The sequence below is a fragment of the Pistacia vera genome, unplaced genomic scaffold (genome assembly GCF_008641045.1).
Source record: "Pistacia vera cultivar Batoury unplaced genomic scaffold, PisVer_v2 Contig782, whole genome shotgun sequence".
NCBI classification, from domain to species: Eukaryota; Viridiplantae; Streptophyta; class Magnoliopsida; order Sapindales; family Anacardiaceae; genus Pistacia; species Pistacia vera.
In genome coordinates, this window is record NW_022196648.1 from 181601 (window position 1) to 199190 (window position 17590).

General features: G+C 34.5%; 2 protein-coding genes across 2 annotated transcripts; both read left to right on the plus strand.

Annotated features, from left to right (window-relative positions):
- The first annotated feature begins 568 nt into the window (after window positions 1-568).
- On the plus strand, window positions 569-7067 carry LOC116116761 (protein DEFECTIVE IN MERISTEM SILENCING 3-like). The gene is made up of 8 exons (XM_031402806.1): window positions 569-589; window positions 2127-2261; window positions 2489-2603; window positions 3167-3404; window positions 3833-4024; window positions 4101-4421; window positions 5151-5376; window positions 6686-7067. The coding sequence occupies exons 1-8, from the start codon at window positions 569-571 to the stop codon at window positions 6719-6721; spliced, it is 1284 nt and encodes a 427-aa protein (XP_031258666.1). The 3' UTR covers window positions 6722-7067.
- A 4300-nt stretch (window positions 7068-11367) lies between these two features.
- LOC116116771 lies at window positions 11368-13442 on the plus strand. Its single transcript, XM_031402819.1, has 2 exons — window positions 11368-11424; window positions 12824-13442. Exon 2 carries the CDS (start codon window positions 12836-12838, stop codon window positions 13241-13243), a length of 408 nt encoding a protein of 135 aa, XP_031258679.1. The 5' UTR covers window positions 11368-11424; window positions 12824-12835; the 3' UTR covers window positions 13244-13442.
- Window positions 13443-17590: the final 4148 nt, after the last annotated feature.

Consider the following 17590-nt stretch of genomic DNA (forward strand, 5'->3'; position numbering starts at 1 on the left):
AGTGGGTAATTGTCATTTTGAAACTTTTCAGGTGGGAATATGTCATGAGAACTTAGTTTGGGTGGACACATGACGTTCACCCATATAAATATCAATAAAGATTGGCTTATAACCTAATCTTCTAAACTCTCTCTCACAACCTTTATGTGGTAGTTCCAGTTTTTGCAATGAATTTTAAATTTTAGGAAATTCATCAACAAAAATTGGGAGCTCTACCTAAGAGTTATGAAATAAAGTTTATCAGATTAGGTTGTAAGTGTAGTATTGTGCGGCCATGACCTCCCATCATTTAGGCATACAATGATGCTGAGTCACTAACATTAAACTTTAACAAAATATTTTAATTAAAAGATCCCAAAATATTAAATTGAATATAATCCATCAAAAGTGATTGATCCAACGATCCAAAATTGGTTTCACAACTTATTGTAAGGCAAAGTAGCTCTCCAAATATTAATGACATGAACATTAAAGCCAAAAAGATCCCAAAAATACACAGCTCTATTGACAAGCAAAAATTCAAAAACAAAGAGAGAGTGAGTTGAACTGAGTCAAGCTGAACTCGGTCATGTATCCATCCAAGCAGCAGGTGAGTCTCAACTCATTCCACGCTTTTTAATTTCAACACTCTGTTTGCTTGCCGAATTCCCAATTCCATTTTCCATACTCGCCCTTTCATTGCTCTTTTCTTTTTCTTTTTTTATCTCCCATTTTCCCGCATTTTCTCGGCATCCAAACATTTAGGGTTTCTCTTGCATGTTGGGTTTGTTCGTCCTGTATAGTCACCTACAGGTTTATGTGCTGTAAATTAAGGTTTGCGTAGAATCTAATTGTGCTATCTAGTGAAAATTTCTGTTGGGTCCTAGTTTTAAAGCGAAGTTCTTTTAGCGAATTCTGGAGAGTGGAGACTTCTGGTTTATGAAAAAATAGATTAATTGTGTTTGTGTGAAATAGATTTGATATACTGCATGTATTAAGAAGAAAATAGAGATTCAGTGTTGGAGTTTTTTTAACTGCACAGAACAAGCTAGAGTATTGTTTAATCTGGGCATTTGCTTTTTCTGAAACCCACAACATTTAAAATAAATAAATAAAGAAGAGTACTGGATATGTAAAATGCTTGGAATTTTTTTTTTTTTTTTTTTTTTTTTAAATTACAAATACAAATAAAGCCCCGGAACCCTGTTGTGGGCGAGATTTGATTCCAAGGTCTCTTTACAACCCATGGAGTTTAACCTGCTAACTAACTTAATTGTTGGCTAGAATTGCTGTTGGAAGTTGTTTTATGATGTCCAAGAAACTGGGAAGTTACAAGTTTTTATAATAATTGTCAGATGTTGATAATCACTCTGCTTGGACGTTAATGCTTAAATGCAAATGTTCTTGCTATTTGCGGCGATCCTTTTTTTGTTCTTGCTCATGAATGTTGCATGGTCAAGTTCCTGAATTATTATGTCAAGCGTGTTAGTCCTTTCAGTGAGAAATTGAGGTTTTGGTGATGTAAAGTTACTTTAATGAGTTTTCTTTTAAATTTTCTTTTGTGATGCTTCTATGTAAGTCTAGCTAGTGAAGGATGTAAAAAGCTTTTTTGATGTGAAATACATTTTTGCGAATATTGTAAATCTTGGAAGTTTTTACCTTTCTATACCAATGCTAGTAGCAAATAATTTTAAGCTAAAAAAATACAAATATAATTTTGACAATCCCAATTTTTATTATAATTTATGATGTTGAAAATATCACTTTTATTTTTTTTCATCCTTGAAGTCTTGGTAGTACTGAGAAGTGGTAGCATCTTTTTGTTTGGATGTAGACAAGCTATTCCCTGATTGCAAAGCGAAGATTTGTTTTTTAAAGTTGATATAGTTCTCTTTTGGAAGAGGGCATCTTTGAATGCTTCATGCATTATTGCAAACTAATGTTGAAATATAATAAAACAGGAACTACCAAGCCTGTTATATTTTCCTGTTTTCTGGTTTTCTTCTTGTTGCTTTGTTTTGGAAGGAAAACATGTGGCAGAGTCTAGGAGAAAGTCAAATCCTGTGCATGTACCAGTAATTTCCATCTGTAATGTTTTTGCTGTAAATTGATGTTTGCAAAGCCATGATTGTCCCTCTCATTTGCAGCTGTCAATTCAAACAAATGCTTTGTCTATTCAAGATTCATCAGCATTAGTGCAAGTGGATCAAAAGGAAACTTCTGTAGTTGGAATGCAAAATGGAGGAAATCCAGAAGCAGAAGCTATCTTTTACAATTCACAGGTTGTTTGGAAAAAAAAATTTCTTGGAAGTAGTTTAAAATTTTATCTTACTTTCTTTCTAAAAGAAAAAGCATATTTTGTTTTATACTTTTGACTAAGGATATAGCTAGATGCATTATATTTTAGTATGTTCAAAGTTTATGTTGTGTATGTTTTCTTAATAATATGTCCAATTTTGAAACAGAATGATCAAATGACATATGCTTTGCTCTATCCTAATCTTTGTAGAGACTTCAAGATGATCTACGAACGCTGGGCCTGAAAATCAAGCTGCATGAGGACCACATAAAACTTTTGAAGTCCCAAAGCAACAAGTTAGATGACTCTATACTTGAATCACAAGGTATATATATTCTTTTAATCCAGTACATGAATCAATGTATATCAACTCCATCTTGAAATTTGCAGAAGAAAATGTCAAGGCAAATAGTTCGTACGATAAACCCTGCAATCTAGCAGCTTAATCAAATGGATGGTGCCCAGATTCACAAGAATAGATATGACAATTTGGATAGGGTTTTGGTTGACGTACTATAACCATTGTATTGTATAACATTTAGCTTTCTATTGTAACTTGCACTTTAGCCACTAGATCAAGCACTTGCCACCAGGGAATGGTTGTTAGTGATCAAAAAAAATTCTTGCAATGGCACCCTTAAATGTAACAAATATATCATGTAGTGTTTTATTGAAAATCTAGATGGTAAACTTAGTCACACAGTTTATGCATCAAAAAAGGGAAGGCAAAAGGGATTCTGGATTTCAGGTGAAAGCTGTTTTACTTGGAGAAAATCTCATTGACTTCAAATTTTGAAGTATTTTGAGGTTTTGACTCGTTTTAGTTTTGTATGGCACACTTTGATCTTCGTTTTTGTATTTGTTTTTTTCTGATAAGCTTTCTGTCAGTTATTCTTGGCAAGTATCATTCTTCAAGTGGACCTAAGACTGAGAATGAGGACCATTTCAACCTTCAAAGTGAGGAGGAAACAACAGGGCAGATTCTCCAGCATGAAAAATCTGCTGCAGGCGTTTTTTGTAAGCTGAAAACACGTCATGGCTCTCAGGCATCACATCTTCAATCAACCAAGGATGTTCTTGGTATTGTTGCTTCACTTGGCAAAGTTGAGGATGAAAATCTTAGCAGGTTGATTGATCATGTATTCTATCTTTTTCTTCATCTTTCTCTGGTGATGTTGTGCTTTTTGTATTGGCTTGTTTCTGGTTGCTTTTTCTTGTTTATAATTAACTGATTTTATTTTTTTCCATCAATAAGGACCTTTTTAAAATTTTGCGATGGCCAAGCATTTGTTGTATTACATGATTTTCTACAGACAAATATATAATCCATTGAATTTGTTGCCAGTAGATTCATCCTTAAAGCTTGCATGCTGTTGTAGTGTTGTCTGCTCCTGAGTGGTGAGTGAGGTTATGTTGTACATTGTTGCAAAGACGGTTAATGGTTAGAATTAATGTTTAATTTCTAGCTTTTGTATTGCCGGAAAGTGTGACAAAGCTAAATGTTTTCACTGATACCCCATGCTTGACATTTTTTTCATCTTCTTTGGAGTGCAGGCTTTTCTCTGAGTACTTAGGAATGGACACTATGTTGGCAATTGTTTGCAAGACTTATGAAGGTGTTAAGGCTCTAGAAACATACGATAAAGAAGGCTGCATTATTAAAAGTTCTGGTCTTCATGGGCTTGGTGCTTCAATTGGGAGGACTATACATGATCGGTTTCTTGTCATATGTCTTGAAAACTTGAGGCATCAATTCGACTTCTGCTTTCCTTTATTATATAGACTTGTATTGCAGACATTCTAAATTTTTTTCTTTCTCCAGACCTTTTGCTGGTGAGTTTGTAGCTGATGATCCACAAAGGAGGCTTGATATTCTAAAGCCAAGATTGCCTAATGGGGAGTCTCCGCCTGGCTTTCTTGGCTTCGCAGTGAATATGATTGATGTGGAAAGCAAAAACTTATTTTGTGTAACTGCTAGTGGGTATGGCCTTAGAGAGACTCTATTTTATAATCTTTTTTCACGTCTGCAAGTATATAGAACAAGGGCCGAAATGTTACTTGCTCTTCCCTTAATAAGTGATGGAGCTCTTTCTTTGGATGGTGGAATCATCAGAAGCACTGGTGTCTTCTACCTTGGCAATCGGTAAGAAAGTCTGCCCCCATAACTGGGTTGGCAGATTTTTTTTTTTTTTATTCGGTGTTCTTCAGAATCCATTTTTTTTATCTTCTTTAGTACTTCCTATTAAGTTCTCTTAGATGCTGATTTTTATTTTGCGATGCTATTGCCTTTGGAGATGACAATCCTGCTCAATTTTGATGGACTATCAATTAAGCTTAACAATTGTCGTGGCATCAGCTATTGGACTGATGGACACACTTCCATTCCTCTTAAAAGTCTATATGTTAACTTGTGATTGTGACACATCTACATCCTTTGCTAGTATATTAATTATGAATCCCAGGATTTTTCAGTGATATCATTTTTTTTTTACCATGAAACAGAATTGGCCTGTATAACAGAAACGTTGTATTGTTAAAAGGACCAGCTTCCAATTGATTTTGATTAAAAAAAAAAAAAAATAGTTTCTGTTTGTTCATGAAAATAGCATTTGCAGTGTTATATACTTAATTTTCTATTAGCTTACTATAATAAGCTGATGAATCATGATTACCAGTTTTGTGATTTTTCCCTTTTGCCTTAATATGCTGTCATACTCTACTGAAAAGATTCAAACCTTTGTGCATGTTAATGCATTGACATAGCATCCAAAAAATTTGGTACTACTGTGGTTAATTTTGTTGACTAATAACAAGTGGGATTTTATTTGCCGTCATATTCTTGTTTCTGAAATTTGGACATATCTGATCTTAGGCAAGATATAGATGTGAGATTTGCAAAATCCTGTGGGATGTTAAACAAACCTGATTACTATGCTGCAACTGAGAAGCAGATCCAGGAGATGAAATGGAAAAAAGAAAATTTGATGGATGATTTGAAGAGAGAAACTTCACTATGGAAGGCTGCAAAAGATAGTTTTGAAAGAAAGAAGGAACAGTTGCTCAAGTTTTTGGCGGATAGCGCAGCCTATGCAAGCCAGGTAATATGCTTATTTTATTTATTTATATATTTTAATAAAGGAAACAAGAAGAATTGCATTAAAACTAAAAGAAGATAAAAAAAATGGACAAGCTAAACACAAAAAGGTGTAGCCTTCCGCATAGACCTTAGAGGGGTCATTCACTATGCTTATTTAATTTATAGTCTAACAAAGACTTATTTTGTAACTTAAATGGCCAATATCCAGGTTGGAAACAATTTGCTGATATATCTATCTTATTCCTGTTAAACTTTGTGAGCTAATTCATGATTGCAAGTAGCTCTCTCAATCACTTTATTGTTAGGCATTATTTTTCTAACAATCATCGTTTTTCTTTTTATATATTGTTCATAATCCCTCTCTTCAATTTTGTCTGCCATTTTTTCTTTTATTGTTTCCTAATCTGCTTTTCAAGAGAGTTTAATCCCATGGGTAAAGATTTAATGTAAAAGTGTTTAATCCCATGGGTAAAGATTTAATGTAAAAGTGTTTTTCTTCTGAAGCTTTTTGGCTCTACCAGTTCAGAAGCTCTTTATTTGTCCTCTGAAATTCAGATTCAAATGATCTGTTTTAAAATTTATGTTAGTTGGTCAACTCCTGTGACATTGAGGTTACTTTGTCAGTGGTGCTGCGACAAACTGCAAAAGTCTGCAAGGGCTTAGGAAACAAGGTTGGAGGATAGAGCTTGGCAGGCCAGGCAAAAAAAAAAAAATTGCTACGCAAGCAAGCCTTAAAATAATATTCTTACCAGGCTACCCACTTATTTTTAACAAACAGCCTTTTTTCACTGTCAACTTCCTTTTTATGTCTCATTTTTCATTATAAACTCTTGAAACTCTCACAAACTTTCACTACTATTTCTTAAACTTTCTGTAATTTTCTTTCCAATTCTTTTTCCCTTAATTCCAATTAATTATATTTCTATCCATCAAGTTTCTATTCGCAATTCATCTCAACTATCTCCTTAAACTCTAAATCTCTTGTATCATGTATATTTGGGTTGAATTTAATCTTTGCTTATCTTAAATATATTCGTAATTGGTTTAATAGTTTGATTTGATTTTATGTCAGGTTTGAATATCTTGTTATATTGTACTGTAGAACACAATTTTTTGAGTAACCTAGGTAGATGTACTCAATTCATACTTGAGCATTTTATTGAAAGCAAATAGAAAGAAAGCACAGAAAAAAAGAGACAAGAAAGAAAGTCTGCTCTTGACATTTCGATTAGTTGTTTTTATCTTGCTCTGCCTGTGAGTAAATTCTAATTGTTTTTTTTTTTTTTTTTCTAAATAAATGGTGTAAACAGATGCAGGCTGCGCAAGGAAAGTTTACGCCGCGATGATTTTGACAACAAACAAAGTCTACTCTTTAGCAACATAAAAATGGGGTAATCTTTCAGATTTACTGTGAAGTTGAAATTTTTAATTAGATCATTGTACTCAATACTCATTGTATAGCGATGGGCAGAGTTTTGTCCCTAACCGAGCAAGATTGAGTAATGGCTTTTCTGGGATTCAAGTTGTGAAATGGGATTTAGGTGTTTTAGGTTTTGGTTGGCCTTCAGAATTTATGTAGGAAAACTACTACAATTCATGATTGTCCAATGATGGCAAATGTGCACTGAGGAAAAACCAAGAAATGAATTTTCAATTTTCTTTAATGGATGCACATTTTAGTTATTTTGTACAGTGAATGAAGGCTGTTTTAGTGTTGCAGTATTTGCCCTTTTCATGTACTCTGAAGTTTTAATCAAAAGAGGGGCTTGCTTTTTTTTTTTTTTTTTTTTAATTATTTCTGAACTTGGAAAATCATGTTTTATGGCTTAAAATGTTACACTTCTATATGTTGTCAGTTATATTTTATCAGAAAATAATGTTTATTTTAAGGTAAAGTTCATGGGGTCAGCAAACTTAGCCTAATGAATACAGATCACAGTTTCTAGTAAACAAATATATATGATGGGATAATTGTACTCAAGAATTATTCTTTGAATATATTCCTGCGTTTGGCACACTATTTTTACGAAATCTTATTCTACCATCATATCCTAAAAAATGAAAAATGCATTTTTTTTAATATTCTTTAAAATCTAGTTGTGTTCTATTCAACTCAAAACATTAATAATTACTTTTTTCAATAAAAGTTTTAAAATTAACAAAAATACCTCCACTCACCCAAGACACTATCATTCGCCAAAAGCCAGCGTTGATTGCTAACGTCATAATGACGCATGACCGATTGAATCTGGTTGGTGGTGTATCGATCTGTCTATTTCTGAAAACGGAAGATTTGGATTTGGCTGTTGACAACAGTCATATCTTGGCCGTCAACGACTATCCGATCTATGGTCGTAGATTTGGCCATTTTCAGCCAGATCCACTATAAAATGCTAGATCGACGCACAATCAGTTAGATCCAGTCAGTCATGTGCCATCCTTGTGGCTTTTCAATCACCATCTAGTGGTGGTGGCCAGCTGTCGGCAATAGTTGGGTGGGTGGGGGTGTTTTTGTCAATTTATAAACTTGTATTATGATAGTATTTAGTTAAATTAACAAACCTAAGGGATTAAAAATAATCTAAATATTTTCCAAAAATGTACTAAAAACATTTTTAGAATCCTATCATATTTTCCAAAAATCTTATTCATAATAGAATGCTATTCTAAAAAACTAAACAAACATAATTTTTTGTTACATTTAGGGTACGTTTGATTTAGGAAATGTTGTATTATTGGGAATGTTATATTTGTGGAAAGATGAATTACTTTGAAGATTACTAGAAAAGTTTAGGGAAATGTGTTTTGTTATATTGGAATAAATTGGTAGGTATGTTATATTTATATATTTGGTTAGAAGAAATAAATTGGTGGGTATGTTATATAGATTACTGAATTGCCCTTCTGTTTTAATATTATTATTATGTTATTATAATATTATTATTTTAGATTCTTTTAACCCCCTTCATTTGTTAATTTAGCTAAACACCCCCACAATAAAGGTTTAAAAATTAACTAAAGCACCCCAACCACCCAAGAGGACAGCCGGTCATCACCATCGGACGGCAACCAAAAGTCGTTGAAACAGTGCAAGACCGGCTAGATCTGGCCAGTCGTGCATCGATATAGCCATTTTCTGCTAGATCAACAGTGAATCTGGTTGGAAACGGCTAGATCTACGACTAGATCTATCTAATCGTCGTTAACGGTCAGATCTTGACGACTACCAAAATCTAACAGTCAACAGCCAAATCTCTGGCCATAGATCTGGCCAGAAACGGCCAGATCGACGCACGACTGGTCGATTGTGCACCATTTCGGCCACGTCGATCAACAGTGGTTGCTAGAGGGCTGTGGTGGTCTTGGGTGGCCTGAATTTGTTTTAAATGCAAGGCATTATTGTCCAAAAACTTAATGAATTATGGGTAAAATTGTAATGGTAGGTTTATATAAATTAATTTCAAAATAAGGGCATTATTGTCCAAAAATTTTATTAATAAGGGGTAAAATTGTGACAAAATTAATATTATCAACTAATCTTAAAATACTTAAGAAAATGGAGGTAATCAAATTATCACATATATAGGCTCCGTTTGGTTCACAATTTTGTGTTTTTAGGAAAAGTTTTTTGAAAAAAGTTAAAAAAAAGTTGAATTGGGTGGGTATTACGATGTAGGATTTACAAATTAATAAAATACCCCCTATGTTTGTTTTTTTACAAAACACCCCTTATAATAAAACATTAAAAGTTAATAAAAACACCCCCAATCCACCCTCAAATACGGACAGCTGGCCACCACCGCCGGAGGGTGGCCGGAGTCGCCATAACAAAAATATTAAAAATATTTAGGGGTATTTAATTGAATTAACAAATTTAGGGGGTTTAAAAAATGTTGAATAAAATTGAATAATATTGTGAGTTTTTTGGTATTTTACTGTTTAACTTTTTTGGGAATACTAAAAGTAGTATTCCAAAAATCCAACCAAACGAAGCCATAACCAACAGTGATTACTATTGGTTTTGAAAGATTACCGGAATCTTATATTTCTTGACAACCAAACGTGGTAATCTAAGTTAATGTTTTGAAAACATGACCAAGCCTTGACCCGGTCAAGGGCTCGATTCACGGTTTAACCGGTCTGACCAACATTTCTTGTGCTCCAAAAAGTTTGAAATCTTGCAAAAACACCCCTAAAAATACGTTTCAGTCCCTGCATGTTTGAAATCTAACAAATACACCATGCAATCTATTTGGGTTTTGACTTTTTTCAACCAAATTCTAGCTGATTCCGACGGCCAAAATTCAATCCGACACTACCACTTGAACCATCATCCTCCACTCTAGAAAACCCCTCTAACCACGAAACTTAGTAACCCCCTGTTCGCCGACCATGACTCATGAACACTGCCGCGATTGTGTTGATTTTGGAGTAAAAAAATCAATTCAATACCACCACTTGAACCACCGACATTTACTCTACAAAACCATCTAACCTCGACACTTGGTAGCTCCCCGTTCATCGGTTGTGACTCACATATTAGGTTGATTTTTCCGACCAAATTTTGATCGATTTTAGGATCCAAAATTCAATCCGACACTACCCCTTAAACCACTAACCTTCACTCTACAAAACCTCTCTAACCTCGACACTTAGTAGCCCCTTAATCATCGGCGATAAGATATAGGGATTTGGGTGAACAATGAAATTAGAAATTTGGACCGGAAAGGATGTCGGTTGACGGTCCAACCAGTCCAATCGACTGATCTGGTCTGATTTTCAAAACATTGATCTAAGTAATATAAAATGACATTTCTTCAATAATGGGGGATAACCCCCAACCAAACGCCTCCTTATAGGTAAAACTATAATAATAATATCCTTAATATACTTTGGTGGGTGTTTATAAACCCTAAGGACACATGTTTAGGTGGGGTATTAATATTATCATGGGTTATTTATTTCAAAAATTAACATAAAAACATTTAACTCCCGAAACGGGTTTTTTTTTATATACCTTTGTGGATTGTTTAATGTAAAGTATAACAAAACCTTATGAAAACCATTAAAAGTTCCCTTTATAAATCCCTTTCTAAATTATGAAAAATCCCCCCATGAAGGGGGGTTTTTCATGGGGCGATTTTTCCATAGTTATAAGAGAGATCTTAATAATTTACCATTTAAACTTAGAAAACTATAAAATAAAATTTATTTTTTAATGGATTTTATACAATGACTAAAGTTTGTCAGTTGGCTATTTTTGTGGGCTTGAGTTTGGTGTCTTTTGTCTATGAATTTCTGAAACAAATATTGAGTAAACTACTTTTTTCCACCCAAGGTTTGCCTTAATATAACACTTTTTCACCCAAAATGTTTCAAAATGCTACTTTTCCACCTAAAATTTATATTTCGTTTACTATCTAGAATACGCTTTCCGATTTGGTGGCCAACGGAGAGAAAACTTAGTCCAGACTATTAAAGATTTTGAATAGGGGATGCCAGTGAATCTTTTGGTGGTAACATGTTTGATTTTAATAGTCAAAATTGGTCGAAATCTGACTTAGGAGGGATGATTGTGCGTTATACAAATTGCTCAATTGTTGGCAATTGACGAGACTGGTGGGAGCAAGATTTAAGGGGTTTTGGTAAGTGGTGATCGGGAAAGAGAATGGAGATGGTGTGGGGTCGTAAAAATGCAAGAATTGTTTGACGATTAGTTTGAATATAAACTTTGAATGAGAAAATGATATTTTGAAACTTTTTAGGTAGAAAAAGGTCATTAAGGCAAACCTTGGATGGGAAAAAGTCGTTTACTCACAAATATTCCTTAATTGATTAATAAAAGGGTAAATAATTAATTATTTCTAATTCTTTTTCCAAGATTGGTTGAAAATTAAATTAAAAGAAAAAAAATAATAATAATTCAAATGTGGCTATTTTAGTAAAAACCCTAAACCCCTCTTATTTGCCGTACCACTTTTAACCACCTTCAACTCAACAACTAGAGCGCGTTTCAGAAATCTCCACTGATCTGGATCTCCATACTTTTGTAAGTCTAATTACGTGTAGCATTTATCGTTTCATTTTATAAATTATTTTTTCTTCTAATTTTTTGGAGAATCTAACGGATAATTAGGCTGATGTTGCCTCAAGTTCGAACTTCCTTCTTGTGCAAATTGAGAATTTTAGGGATTTGTGTTTTAGTTTCATTATGAATATGAACTTGAGTGATTGCAGCCGATGAACTTTGTGGTTGTTATTAGATTGTATAATTTGGATTTATAGCCATTAGAAACACTGTTCGTTATTGATTTAGATGCAAAGTTAACACTTGTGTTACAAGTGTTTGATGTAATGTCTGATAGAGTTACAAGAGTTAGTTTGGTTTTGTGTGATGATTATAAGATTCTTGAAGCTTCTGAATTTATGTGAAAAATATTAATTTTCTTGATTTTAGTGATGTATAAACTCATGCATTCTGTTCAGCTTTTCGAACTATTTATATTGGGGATAAAATGTAGTCAAAGTCTTATTTACGTTGCTTATTCACTGTTTAACATCTAGGTGTGGATTTGAATGTGAGATGGAGCAATCTAAGCACTTGTTTACAGGTTTCAGAGTTTCAAAGTACCCAATTTTTGTCCTTTAAGTTTTGCACGGCTCGAAATTCTCACCATTGATGTATTTTCAAATTACCAAGCACTAAATGCTTAATAGTTCATAATATGTGCAAGTGCTCTCATAAAACAAATGTCCTAGTGCCTATTATTTTAGTGAAAATGTTTTTTTAATGCATCAATAAGAAGTTGTTTCCCGTGAAATGCCAACAAGGAACGTAGCTCATCTGTGACCAGTGTCATTGGTATCTGGCTGTTGATATAGTTTATTAGTGCATATTGTTGCTACTGCATATGGTGATATATGTTTTGCTTTTAACTAACGAACAGGCCCTGGGTAAATATTTGAAGTTGAGTGAAATAGTTTTAAACTGCAGAGAACTTTTATTTACAACTAAAGGTCCTCATCAACATTCTGATAACTTGGCCTTTTTGTATCACTGATGTTTGTTTTGCTCTCTCTGAATTCTCAATGTCTTTCTTAAGACATAGAGTTAATTGAAATTTCAGGATAACTCCGACTTTGACAATTTATAGCACTATTGTTTTTTAATGAATGTTATGGTGGAGTATGTGTTGTTTGGACTGTGGGAGACATAAATGAGAATTAATGTTCTGTGGCATTTGTTTCTGGACTGAGTCAAGCCTAGTGATTACAAGGTCTCCAGGAATGGTTTTTACACTCTTGCGGAGAATTTCTTTTAATTTTTTTGGTTTACAGAGGATTTTTATGCTTTCCATCAGTAATTTTTCCCTTAAAAGTTTTTTTCTAAACAATAACAATTATGTTAAATGGACTAACCCATGTTTTTCCTCTCCTGTGGACAATAGGTTAGTAAGTTAATGGCAGGCAAAGCAGCAAGTTCTGCGGCAAAGGCAATTGGGGAGTATCAGTATCCTTGGCGTGAGAAATTGGCAAAATACAAAGATGAATTATCCAAGGGTGTGTGGGGTTACTGGCACCTAGGAGCATGGAAGCCACTTGGCATTAGTGCTCGTCGTAGAGCTAGACTTCGCAAGGAAGTTCTCGTGGCAGGGGAAAATTGGCCATATGATCCAGAGAGGAAAGAGATGAAAACCAAGAGGAAGGGACACAAAGTCGACAGGATAGCTGCAGAGAAACGAGAAAAAACCGCCAAGTTGATGGAGAAAATGCCGGAAATGTTGTTTGACTACAAGAAGCGCCGGTGGGAGAAGAAAATGAAGGAAGAGGAAAAAGCCAAAGAAGATAAAGCCAAAGAAGATAAGTAAAATTTCAATTGTTGGGTTGTTATTCCATTTCGATGAAATGTTGCTTCTGATGTGCTTTATGATCACTGAGTAATTTCGCATAATGTGCTGATGATTTTTCTTTCCATTCTTGCTTGGTTTAATTGGCATAAAATACTGGAAATGAGCTAAAGAACATTATAAGTAGACAAGAAATTTTAGCCTTCGTTACTCCTTGAAATTTGTATTCTTCAATAGATGTATGCAAATCTCTGACCTTATTTTCAAAATGTTACAAATTTATCATATTTTATATTAGGATTTGTGGTGGCTATATGCTTGATATATATGTTTAAATTGTGGGTAAATCCTTGTAAAAAAAAAAAAAAAATGTAAAGTAATTATTTTGGGATTTATGAAAATTTATATCCAAAAGGTTATTGTATTAAATTGGTTAATAAATCAATGGGCCTAATTGCCTCATATTAGTGACCATTAAATCTTCTAAATCTATCATGTTATATGTACCAAAGACTGAACTTCTATTTTCAAAGTATAAATAAAAAAAAGAAAAAGGTACTTCACAACAACATATAAACCATGGTATAATGTAATAGTTTTATCAAAGTGATGGGGTATTTTCGATTGGAGACTTTTTTCTTCATAAACTTACAAAAATGTACATGAGTTTAAAATATACTAAAAAGCCTAAAAAAGATAGCTAATTTGTGTTAAATTTTGCATAATATAAATAAAATACGTAAATGTGACTCTTGGGTGTATTACTCAAGAGGTCTTGATTTTGAGTCTCTGTTTGGGTACTAGTAAGGGTAGTCATTAGAGTTTTTATCCGGTCGATAGTTTAAGGTCTTAAGAGATTAGTTGAGATATGTGTAAGTTGGTTTGGATATCCTGGTCATAAAAAAAAAAAAATAATAATAATAATAATAATTAAGGGAAATATTATGAATACATTGTTGGATATTTTTCCTTCAATTTGATATTAATTTACTTTTTTCTTTTTTCTTTTTTCTTTTTTCTTTTTTAAGATTTTTCAATCTAAGTTTCAAGTGTCCCAATCATTTTCAGAAAGTATTAATATTCTTATGATAATTTTAAGGAGTTTTCTGATAATTTCAAGAGTATTAAATACTTTTTTGAAAAAATTCATTTCTAAATTTTATTGATGAGTGTACTTAAAAGTTAAAAGTATCTAAAAGCTGTTATATATTAACATTACATTAGATTATAATAATTATATTAAAAAAAANTTTTTTTTTTTTTTTTCATACTTTTGCGGAACCCTTGGGGAGTTTGATATTTCATCATCTCTCAAGGGGGTGAGTAACAAAAACCTTAATTTTGATTGTTAGATTTCATAGTTGAAGGAAGGTAAACAATGATTTTACCAAATCTGAGGGAAGATTATTGATTAAATCTTATATCTCAGGGGTCTTGCTAATATTTTCGAAACTTTAAGAGGGGTACGAGAGATAAAAACTCTTTATTAAATTTTGATTAAAGTCATTGTCATCACATTATTATAACTTTTAATTTTTTTTAATTTTTTTATCATGTCAATTGTCAAGCTCTAGGCAGGATCTTACAAATGTAATCGAGAGAAAATCTTGGTGACAATACTTCACCATTTTATAGTGAACAAAGAAAAGTATAAAGGGATTGTCATTAGATTGCTTTTTTGATTTTATTTTTCATTTGTCAACATTTTTATTTCTCCATGAATTGACCTTTCTATTATTGATACACCGAATTGACACAACAAATAAAATTGACCAATTGATGTCTCTTGTATGTTTTTTTTTTCTTTTTTTTACTTATTTGATTAACTTTTGGCAGATCTTTGCTTGGATTTACTATCATCATTAGTGTATAATTAACTACAAATTAAGTCAATTTCATTGTATCGTGATAACCCAATTGAAAGACAAATTAAGGAATAAATTTAACCTATAAAAGCTTAATTTAACCACACATATAGAGCAAAAATAACTACCAGAATCTTCCAATTTGACATATGGTTGAACTACCAAGCAAAAAGAGAAGTTGTGTAAAATAATTTATTTGCCGTTTGTGGGTTTGGTTAAATCATGGACAGATTAGTGTAATATTGATTTAATTTATTGTTATAATATGATTACAATTATATGATAATGTTATAGAAGATGACACATTATGTTATGCCTGAAAAGTTAGGGTTGACGTGGACTCTCGTCAACAAGAGTCAATCAGGGATTAAGAAGGTTTTGTGCCGTCCAAGTGCTGTCATGTCGTGCAGTAACGCAAGTGGCATGGTTCTTATCAGTGTAATAGGTGAGTATCAAGCTTGTGAGTGGTTAGGAATTAGCCACATGCCCAAGCACTGCGCAATTTGAAGATATTTCTCGTGTAGACCACCAATGGGACGCAAAGAAGGATTTACATGGCACTTACCCACTTGCAAGACTTGTAATCATTACCTTAGACTCTCCCACTATAAATAGAGGATACCCCTCTCATTTGCGGGATTGGCTAATCTTAGTCAAAAATAGCTTACACATTCTCTCTCTCTTTGTATTCTCTCTAGATTATAACTTAGCTCACTGCACGCGACCTGATCTTACCCATCTATTAATACAATAGCAATGGAAGTAGGATTCGCTTTTGAGTATCCGAACCACTTTAAATATCGTTTCTTATTCACTGCATTATTTCATTTCTCTTTATCACATCTAATTTCTAAGTCTGCTTAGCACTTTGCACATGCGAGTCATTGGTGTCAAAATCAAGTATCAACAGTTTGACACTAGTAGGAGGGCCTAATTTAGTATCCGCTCTTCATTAGAAATCTCTGACTAATCAGTCCTCCCAATCAACAAATGGCTCGCGGTTTTGAACCTGAGTGAACCGACTATGACAATGAGGAAATCCCCTAGGTACAAGAAGACATTTCTCCCAAAGTGCCACAAGTCTAACAGAGTATCGTGGCGGATATTCCTTCAAGCTCGCGACTCAACCCATCCATCATGAGTTACTTGGAGAGGTTCAATAATACTCTCCAAATGGTTAGCCAAAAGCTAGACCGTTTGGATCGGGTCATGCCACCAAAATCCAATAAGGCGGTGCCACCGCCAAAAACGCTTGTAGGTCACGTGAAAGCATAGAAAAGGGCGAAAGCCCATACCGTGCACTACAGCGCGTCAAAGAAAGGGAAAGCAAGTGGCAAACAACGGACTGGAGGGCTCCTAGAGACCAGCAAACATCGGTCGCACCACAAATATAATACATGTGGCACTACGACTCGGCGACATGTCATAGCATGAGCTGTCCCGTGCCACGTCGCATGGGCACTCCCACAAAAGTGCAAGGCGGGGAGATTCCCAATATTGTCGAAATGACGACCTCGACCGTAGTCATGCAGGGAATTCCTGTCATCCGTGGGTCGGTTCGGACCACCGTGTAGATCGAAAAAATTTCCCAAATCACTCAATGCCATCACACGGCTCCAGCCACATGTGTCAAGGTTTGCCAGAGCTTCCAACCGAGTGTAGGAATAGCTTGATTTACGGTCTTTCCTCAACCGCAATTGTGAGAGTCGAACCCACGTTACAGAAAGTGATTCCCAGGCAGCTCCGCTGCCTCAGATTGAGGAACTATAGCGAGCGTTGGATCAACTTAAGACTCAGCAAAATGAGCATGGGAAGGTCGTAGAGGCGTCTCCCTTTTCTCCAACAATGTTAGTTGCTCCTTTCCTATCGAGATTCAAAATGCTTGACATGCGAGCATTCGATGGGAATTCAGACCCACAAGATCACTTGTACGAGTTTAACGATCTCATAAAACTCCACCAAGTCTCCGACTTAGCAAAATGTCGTTGCTTGGCAGTAACTCTAACTGCCCATGCCAAGCGTTGGTTTAGGTCGCTTCCCAGGGGATCAGTCAGGTCATGGCCTCAAATGAGCTCGTCATTCTTGAGACACTTCCAGGCCAACATGAAGTTCTCAATGTCGTTTAGCTATCTGAGCAACATACGGTAGGAGAGGGACGAATCCCTCCAATCTTACATAGACATATTCCACAAGGAACTCCACAAAGTGGCTCATGCTCCCGAAGAGTCCGCTCGGACTCTCATTATCGTGGGAGTTTGCCCGCAGACATATTTATGGAAGAAACTACAATCAGAGGACGATGTTTCCCTCACTCGCTTCTATAACCACACCGAAAGATACCTTCGAATTGAAAATTCTATGGCCGCTCTTAATCGCCATGACTTCGGTCCCTCGAGCAGTGCTCCCAACCTGGGGGAGAATAGGAGGACTGATCGCAGATGGGCTAATAACGATCAACAGAAAGGAAAGAAGCAGTGGTTTGAGCCCAAGAAATCTTATGTCT

What these genes read in the sequence shown, in the direction of transcription:
- LOC116116761 (XM_031402806.1), top strand. Translation starts at nt 569, where the DNA reads ATGTATCCATCCAAGCAGCAG. An exon ending in CTATCTTTTACAATTCACAG is followed by an intron (nt 2,262 to 2,488) that starts GTTGTTTGGAAA and finishes TAATCTTTGTAG; the next exon opens with AGACTTCAAGATGATCTACG. An exon ending in GCGCAGCCTATGCAAGCCAG is followed by an intron (nt 5,377 to 6,685) that starts GTAATATGCTTA and finishes TGGTGTAAACAG; the next exon opens with ATGCAGGCTGCGCAAGGAAA.
- LOC116116771 (XM_031402819.1), top strand. Translation starts at nt 12,836, where the DNA reads ATGGCAGGCAAAGCAGCAAGTTCTGCGGCAAAGGCAATTGGGGAGTAT.